The sequence below is a fragment of the Hemitrygon akajei genome, unplaced genomic scaffold (genome assembly GCF_048418815.1).
Source record: "Hemitrygon akajei unplaced genomic scaffold, sHemAka1.3 Scf000190, whole genome shotgun sequence".
Classification (NCBI taxonomy): Eukaryota; Metazoa; Chordata; class Chondrichthyes; order Myliobatiformes; family Dasyatidae; genus Hemitrygon; species Hemitrygon akajei.
In genome coordinates this window covers 43,482-52,732 of record NW_027332076.1, presented here as the reverse complement: position 1 = coordinate 52,732, position 9,251 = coordinate 43,482, and the positions used below count along the sequence as shown (strand labels likewise).

Below are 9,251 nucleotides of genomic sequence, written 5' to 3'. Positions count from 1 at the left end.
AGAGGGAATTTGTTGAAAGCCTACGAGATGGCTTTTTAGAGCAGGTTATGGTTGAGCTTAACCCAGATCTTACCTGGGAACTTAACATCAAGGAACCACAAGAAGGTAGTGATGATAATATGATTGAATTCATGTTGTAACTCGGAGAGGTAGTATAACTCAGATGTATCAGTATGGCAATGGAGTAAAGGGAAGTACAGAGGCAGCTTGCCCAGGTGGATTGGAGAGGGATACCGGTGGGCATGACGGCAGAGCAGAGTTCACATCGTGCAAGATAGATACGACCCACAGAAGAAATTGTTCTCAAAAGGCGGGTCTAGGCAACCATAGCTGACAAGGGAAGTTAACCATTGCATAAAAGACAAGTAAAGGACATGCAAAGCAGCAAAAGGGACATTGGATAATTGGAAGTTTTAAAATCCAACAAAAGACAACTGATAAAGCTGTAAAAAGTGAAAAAATGAAATATATGAGGGCAAAGTAGCCAATAATATAAAGCAGGATACTAAAAGTTTTTTCAGGGAAAAAAAGAGGAAAAGAGAGGTGAGAGTTGATATTGGACCACTGGTAAATGATGCTGGTGAGGTAGTAATGGGAACAAAGAAATGGCAGAGGAACTAAATGAGTACTTTGCTTCTGTCTTCACTGTGGAAGACACTAGCAGTGTGTCAGAGGTCTGTGAGTGTCAGGGAGCAGGAGTGTGTGCCATTGCTATTACAAAGGAAGAAGTGCTTGGCAAACTCAAGGGACCATCTGGTCCCTGGAACAGACGGATGACATCCCGTGTCCTGAGAGAGGCTGCTTGAAGAGATTATGGATGCATTGGTCATGATCTGACAAGAACTCTTGATTCTGGCATGGTCCCGGAGGACTAAAAGATTGCAAATGTCACTCCACTCTTTAAGAAGGGAGGAAGGCAAAAGAAAGGAAACTATAGGCCAGTTAGCCGAACCTCAGTGGTTGGGAAAGTGTCGGAGTCTATTATTCAGGTGAGGTTTCAGGGAACTTGGAAACTAATGACAAAATAAGTCAAAGTAAACATGGTTTCCGTAAAGGGAAATTTTGCCAGACAAGAGTTCTTCGAGAAAGTAACAAGCAGAGTGGATGTGTCATTTAATTTTCAGAAGACGTGAAGCTGCTTAACAAGATAAAATCCTATGGAATTACAGCTAAGATACTGGCATGGATAGCAGAATGGCTGTCAGGCAGAAGGCAGGGAGTGGGAATAAAGGGGCCGTTCTGGGTGGCTGCCAGTGACTTGTGCTGTTCCTCGGGTCAGTATTGGGACCGTTACTTTTCACATTGTTTGTCAATAATTTGAATAATGGAATTGATGGCCTAGTGGCAAAGCTTGCAGACAGGTGATAAGGGAGCAATGCGATTGCAGCAGGACTTAGACAAATTGGAAGAATGGGCAAAGAATGTGGAGATGGAACACAATGTTGGGAAATGTATGATAATGCATTTTGGTGAAAGGAACAATAGTGCAGACTATTATCTAAATGGGGAGAAAGTTCACACATCAGAGGTACAGAGGGACTTGGGAGTCCTCGTGCAGGACTCCCAGAAGGTTAATTTACAGGTTGAATCTGTGGTAAAGAAGGCAAATGCAATGTTGGTATTTATTTCAAGGGGAACAGAATATAAAAGCAAGGAGATTTGTGTTCAATTGTGTTCAGTTCTGGTCACCTCATCACAGGAAGGATGTGGAAGCTATGGAGAGGGTGCAGAGGAGATTTACCAGGATGTTGCCTGGTTTGGAGAACAAGTCATATGAAGCAAGGTTAGCAGAGCTGGGACTTTTCTCTTTGGAGCGTAGAAGAATGAGAGGGGACTTGATAGAGGTCTACAAGATTATGAGAGGCATAGATAGGGTGGATAGTCAGTACCTGTTTCCCAGGGCACCAACAGCAAACACCAGAGGGCATATGTACAAAATTAAGGGAGGGAAGTTTAGGGGAGACATCAGGGGTAAGTTTTCTACACAGAGGGTTGTGAGTGCCTGGAATGACTTGCCAGGGATGGTGGTGGAGGCTAAAACATTAGGGGTATTTAACAGCCTCTTGGACAGGCACATGGATGAAAGAAAAATAGAGGGTTATGGGGTAGTGTGGGTTTAGTACTTTTTTTAAGGATTATATGGGTCAGCACAACATGAAGGGCCGAAGGGCCTGTACTGTGCTGTTATGTTCTATGGTTGTATGGAGATAATGCTGAGGCTTTATAAGATACTAGCCAGGCCGCATTTGGAGTATTGTCAACAGTTTTGGGCCCCATATTTCAGAAAAGATGTGTTGTCATTGAAGAGAGTCTAGGATGATTCTGGGAATGAAGGGGTTAACAGGTGAGAGCGTTCGGCAGCTTTGGGCCTGAACTCACCGGAATTTAGAGGAATGCTGGGGAATCTCATTGAATATTGAAACACACACACACACACACACTCACACTCAAACACACACACACGTTCCCTGTCTGAGAGCTTTCACCACACACACACACACACACACACACACACACACGTTCCCTGTCTGAGAGCTTTCTCCACACACACACGTTCCCTGTCTGAGAGCTTTCTCCACACACACACACAAACACACACACGTTCCCTGTCTGAGCGCTTTCTCCACACACACACACACACACACACACACACACACACACACACACACACACACACACACACACACACACACACACACACACACACACACACACACACACACACACACACACACACGTTCCCTGTCTGAGAGCTTTCTCCACACACACACACACACGTTCCCTGTCTGAGAGCTTTCTCCACACACACACACACACGTTCCCTGTCTGAGAGCTTTCTCCACACACACACACACGTTCCCTGTCTGAGAGCTTTCTCCACACACACACACACACGTTCCCTGTCTGAGAGCTTTCTCCACACACACACACACGTTCCCTGTCTGAGAGCTTTCTCCACACACACACACACGTTCCCTGTCTGAGAGCTTTCTCCACACACACACACACGTTCCCTGTCTGAGAGCTTTCTCCACACACACACACACACGTTCCCTGTCTGAGAGCTTTCTCCACACACACACGTTCCCTGTCTGAGCGCTTTCTCCACACACATACACACACACACACGTTCCCTGTCTGAGAGCTTTCTCCACACACACACGTTCCCTGTCTGAGTGCTTTCTCCACACACATACACACACACACACGTTCCCTGTCTGAGAGCTTTCTCCACACACACACACACGTTCCCTGTCTGAGAGCTTTCTCCACACACACACACACGTTCCCTGTCTGAGAGCTTTCTCCACACACACACACACACGTTCCCTGTCTGAGAGCTTTCTCCACACACACACGTTCCCTGTCTGAGCGCTTTCTCCACACACATACACACACACACACGTTCCCTGTCTGAGAGCTTTCTCCACACACACACGTTCCCTGTCTGAGTGCTTTCTCCACACACATACACACACACACACGTTCCCTGTCTGAGAGCTTTCTCCACACACACACACACGTTCCCTGTCTGAGAGCTTTCTCCACACACACACACACGTTCCCTGTCTGAGAGCTTTCTCCACACACACACACACACACACACACACACACACACACACACACACACACACACACACACACACACACACACACACACACACACACACACACACGTTCCCTGTCTGAGAGCTTTCTCCACACACACACACACACACACACGTTCCCTGTCGGAGTGGTTCAACCCACTCCCACCGGTACCGTACACCAGTGAAGATCAACACGAGATTAACTGCACAACAAACAGCAGCAGAAACAAAACTGTAAAGAAATAAAGTTTCAAACATCTCAGATTTACGGGCAGACAGTTTATTGAAACATCTTTCTTCAGAGTGCAGCAGTACAAATCACTCTCCCCAGTTAGCTCCTGTAAATATTAACACTCTCCCTGGGAACTCTCAGTAACGATTAACACTCTCCCCAGGGAACCCCCCCCCCATAAATATTAACACACTCCCCAGGGAACCCCCCCCCCTGTAAATATTAACACTCTCCCCAGGGACACCCCGTAGATATTAACACACTCCCCGGGAACCCCCCTATAAATATTAACACTCTCCCCGGGAACCCCCCCTGTATATATTAACAATCTCCCCGGGGAACCCCCCTGTAAATATTAACACTCTCCCTGGGGACACCCTGTAAATATTAACACTCTCCCCAGAGGAACGCCCTGTAAATATTAACTCTCTCCCTGGGGACACCCTGTAAATATTAACACTCTCCCCAGAGGAACGCCCTGTAAATATTAACACTCTCCCCGGGGAACCCCCTGTAAATATTAACACACTCCCCGAGGACACCCTGTAAATATTAACACCCTCCCCAGGGAACCCCCTGTAAATATTAACACTCTCCCCGGGGAACCCCCTGTAAATATTAACACACTCCCCGAGGACACCCTGTAAATATTAACACTCTCCCCTGGGACACCCCTGAAAATATTAAAACTCTCCCCGGGGAACCCCCTGTAAATATTAACACTCTCCCCTGAGACACCCCCTGTAAATATTAACACACTCCCCGGGGACACCCCCTGTATATATTAACACTCTCCCCGGGGAACACCCTGTAAATATTAACACTCTCCCCTGGGACACCCCTGAAAATATTAACACTCTCCCCGGGGAACCCCCTGTAAATATTAACACTCTCCCCTGGGACACCCCTGAAAATATTAACACTCTCCCCGGGGAACCCCCTGTAAATATTAACACTCTCCCCTGAGACACCCCCCGTAAATATTAACACACTCCCCGGGGACACCCCCTGTATATATTAACACTCTCCCCGGGGAACACCCTGTAAATATTAACACTCTCCCCTGGGACACCCCTGAAAATATTAACACTCTCCCCGGGGAACCCCCTGTAAATATTAACACTCTCCCCTGGGACACCCCTGTAAATATTAACACTCTCCCCGGGGACACCCTGTAAATATTAACACTCTCCCCAGAGACACCCTGTAAATATTAACACTCTCCCCGGGGACACCCTGTAAATATTAACACTCTCCCCTGGGACACCCCTGTAAATATTAACACTCTCCCCGGGGACACCCTGTAAATATTAACACTCTCCCCAGGACCCCCTGTAAATATTAACACTCTCCCCAGGACCCCCTGTAAATATTAACACTCTCCCCGGGAACCCCTCTGTAAATATTAACACTCTCCCCAGAGACACCCCCTATAAATATTAACACTCTCCCCGGGGACACCCTGTAAATATTAACACTCTCCCCAGGGACACCCCCTATAAATATTAACACTCTCCCCGGGGACACCCTGTAAATATTAACACTCTCCCCAGGGACACCCCCTGTAAATATTAACACTCTCCCCGGGGACACCCTGTAAATATTAACACTCTCCCCAGGACCCCCTGTAAATATTAACACTCTCCCCGGGAACCCCTCTGTAAATATTAACACTCTCCCCAGAGACACCCCCTATAAATATTAACACTCTCCCCGGGGACACCCTGTAAATATTAACACTCTCCCCAGGGACACCCCCTATAAATATTAACACTCTCCCCGGGGACACCCTGTAAATATTAACACTCTCCCCAGGGACACCCCCTATAAATATTAACACTCTCCCCGGGGACACCCTGTAAATATTAACACTCTCCCCAGGGACACCCCCTATAAATATTAACACTCTCCCCAGGGACACCCCCTATAAATATTAACACTCTCCCCAGGACACCCTGTAAATATTAACACTCTCCCCGGGGACACCCTGTAAATATTAACACTCTCCCCTGGGACACCCCCGTAAATATTAACACGCTCCCCGGGGACCCCCCCCCTGTAAATATTAACACTCTCCCCGGGGACACCCCCCGTAAATATTAACACTCTCCCCAGGGACACCCCCTGAAAATATTAACACTCTCCCCAGGGACCCCCCACCCCCCCGTAAATATTAACACTCTCCCCGGGGACACCCTGTAAATATTAACACACTCCCCAGGGACACCCCCTGAAAATATTAACACTCTCCCCAGGGACACCCCCCCCCGTAAATATTAACACTCTCCCCGGGGACACCCTGTAAATATTAACACCCTCCCCAGGGACACCCTCTGTAAATATTAACACTCTCCCCGGGGACACCCTCTGTAAATATTAACACTCTCCCCGGGGACACCCTGTAAATATTAACACCCTCCCCAGGGACACCCTCTGTAAATATTAACACTCTCCCCGGGGACACCCTCTGTAAATATTAACACACTCCCCAGAGACTCCCCGTAAATATTAACACTCTCCCCGGGGACACCCCGTAAATATTAACACTCTCCCCGGGGACACCCTCTGTAAATATTAACACTCTCCCCGGGGACACCCCGTAAATATTAACACTCTCCCCGGGGACACCCTCTGTAAATATTAACACTCTCCCCGGGGACACCCCGTAAATATTAACACTCTCCCCGGGGACACCCTCTGTAAATATTAACACTCTCCCCGGGGACACCCCGTAAATATTTACAGAATCCCCGGGGACACCCCGTAGATATTAACACTCTCCCCGGGGACACCCTGTAAATATTAACAGAATCCCCGGGGACACCCCGTAAATATTAACACTCTCCCCGGGGACACCCTGTAAATATTAACAGAATCCCACACTGTTTAAATGTTTTGCAGTACTCATCGGCATCTACATTACAATGTCTCTCATCAATTCCCACGACCTGTGGGTCACTATTAATCAAATCTCGTGATGTCCCAGAAACATTCTCTATGTCCCTGGGAGGGGTTAGTCTGTGAGCACAGCATCCACCTCATCACCCAACAGCCCCTCCAAATGGCTGCAGACATCAGTGTCGAAACATCTGCAGAATTCTGCCAGTCAGATTCCAAAAGACCACAGAATTGCACCAGACACATCCTCCATAACGCCGGGGCTGCCCGATCCAGATCGCAGTTTGCTCAGAGGCCCTCGGAGGGTCCAGCGTGGAGCCGCTGGTGGGCACGTAACGACACGGCGCGGGTGAAGCATTTGCCGCAGGCGCCACACTGGAATGGCTTCTCGCCAGTATGGATCCGCAAGTGGCGCGACAGCTTGCCCGACTCCACGAAACCGCGGTCGCAGAGGGGGCAGCGGAAGGGCCGCTCGCCGGTGTGGGTGCGCTGGTGGGCGGCCAGGTTGCTGGAGGTGACGAAGCCCTTGCCGCAGAGAGAGCAGCGGAAGGGCCGCTCGCCGGTGTGGGTGCGCTGGTGGGCGGCCAGGTTTCCGGCAGCGACGAAGCCCTTGCCGCAGGCGCCGCAGCGGAAGGGCCGCTCGCCGGTGTGCGTGCGCCGGTGCTGCGCTAGCTTGCCGGACTCCAGAAAACCGCGGCCGCACTCGGAGCAGCGATGGGGCCGCTCGCCACCGCCGTGTGTCAGCTGGTGCCGCGAAAGCTTGCCTGCCTCAGCGAAGGCGCGACCGCACAGCCGACAGCCGTAGGGCCGCTCGCCGGTGTGCGTACGCTGGTGCACGGCTAGGTTGGGCGAGGCAGCGAAGCCTTTGCCACATATGGTGCATTTGTAGGGCCGCTCGCCGGTGTGGGTGCGCCGATGGGCAATGAGGTTGCTGGACGAGACGAAGCTCTTGCCGCAGACAGGGCAGCCGAAGGGCTTGGCGCCGCTGTGGACCCGCCGGTGGTCGGTCAGGTTGCTGGAGGTGACAAAGGCCTTTCCGCAGATGTCGCACTCGAAGGGTCGCTCGCCCCGATGGTAGCGCTGGTGCGACTCCAACACACAGGCCCACCGGAAGAGCTTACCACACAGTGAACACCGGTAGCTGCCGCTCTCCTCACTGCTGTCATTGCCCACGGGCCCCTTCACCGGCTCCATCCCTGTGTAAGTGCAAGGGAAAAGGGTAATGCAGCGGATGTTGTGTGTACGGACTCAACGCTACAAGGGAGTCTGCAAAAGGACTTGGACAGATCGGGAGAATGGGCAAGAAGTGTCAAATAGAATATAGTGCAGTGAAGCACTTTGGTAGAAGGAATACTTTCTAGACAGGAAGCACATTCAGAAACCAGAGGTGCAAAGGGGCTTGGGAGTTCTGTGGGATTCCCTAACTTGCAGGTTCCCTAACCCTAATGGTGGTGAAGAAGGCAATTGCAAAGTTAGCATTCACTTTGAGAGGACGACAATATAAAAGCAAGGACATAATGCTGAGACTTTCTAAGGCACTGGGCAGACCGCATTTGGAGTGTTTCCGGCCCCTTATCTAAAAAAAACATGCCGACATTGGAAAATGTCCAGAGGAGTTTCACGAGGTTGATCCTGGAAATAAAAGGGTTAATCTGTGAGGGCCATTTTAAAGGTCTTGGGTTGGAGTTTAGAAGGATTAGGGGAATCTAATTGAAACCTATCAATGAAAGGCCTTGACAGAGTGGATGTGGAGAGGACGTTTCCTCTGGAGAGTCTCCACAACCTCATAGTAGAGGGGCGTACATTTAGAACAGTGGTGAGAAGGAATTTCTTTAGCCACAGGGTGGTGAATCTGTGGAATTATTGCCACAGAGAGGGTAAGACATGGGAGTATAGGTTTAGTGGAGGTTCATAGGTTTATGATTAGTAAAAGCATCAAAGGTTACGGGTACACGATGATATGGCTGATCCTTCATTTGATGGTCTAATCCTGAGGGAAATGTCTGGCACCCTCTGGGAAGAGGAGCAATGGTGGTAGCACCTCCCACAATCCCACGCGAGCGGGAACCCGCCCTATCACTGCGCCCACGGTCGCTCCCGAAGAGGAGAGGAGGCTGTCGGGCCTCGGCTCCGCTTACCGCGATCTCGCCGCTACCGCCCGCTCCTCTTGCCCCTCTTGCCCCCACCTCTTCGGCCGCCACGGAAGATGGCTGCAGGCTCCCGCAGCGCTGCGCATGCGTCGACTGCGCCCCCCGCCCTGGCTCAGGCGGCGATCCTCCCGACATACGTCGGTGCGCATGCGCCCCTCGCGACCCCGCCCACTCGGCCGTCACTCAAATGGGAGGGCGTTACCTGAGGCTGGAGCTGCGCATGCGTCGTTTGCCGGCCGCTGCGCTCTGCCCGCTTTGTCCTCCGTCCCCATCGCCCGGGCACCGCCAGAGGGTTTTTAAAAACCCTAACACCCCCTCGGTCCGCTTCGCCATCCAGGCATCGCTGATCCTGCCTCACTCCACTCCCCATAGCCTTTGATG

At 50.7% G+C, this 9,251-nt stretch overlaps 1 protein-coding gene across 1 annotated transcript; it reads right to left on the bottom strand.

Moving 5' to 3' along the window:
• Positions 1-6,128: 6,128 nt before the first annotated feature.
• Positions 6,129-8,961, bottom strand: LOC140724339 (uncharacterized). Its single transcript, XM_073038793.1, has 2 exons — positions 8,859-8,961; positions 6,129-7,916 (listed from the first exon to the last, which is right to left on the bottom strand). Exon 2 carries the CDS (start codon positions 7,912-7,914, stop codon positions 7,009-7,011), a length of 906 nt encoding a protein of 301 aa, XP_072894894.1. The 5' UTR covers positions 7,915-7,916; positions 8,859-8,961; the 3' UTR covers positions 6,129-7,008.
• Positions 8,962-9,251: the final 290 nt, after the last annotated feature.

What these genes read in the sequence shown, in the direction of transcription:
- LOC140724339 (XM_073038793.1), bottom strand. Translation starts at nt 7,914, where the DNA reads ATGGAGCCGGTGAAGGGGCCCGTGGGCAATGACAGCAGTGAGGAGAGC.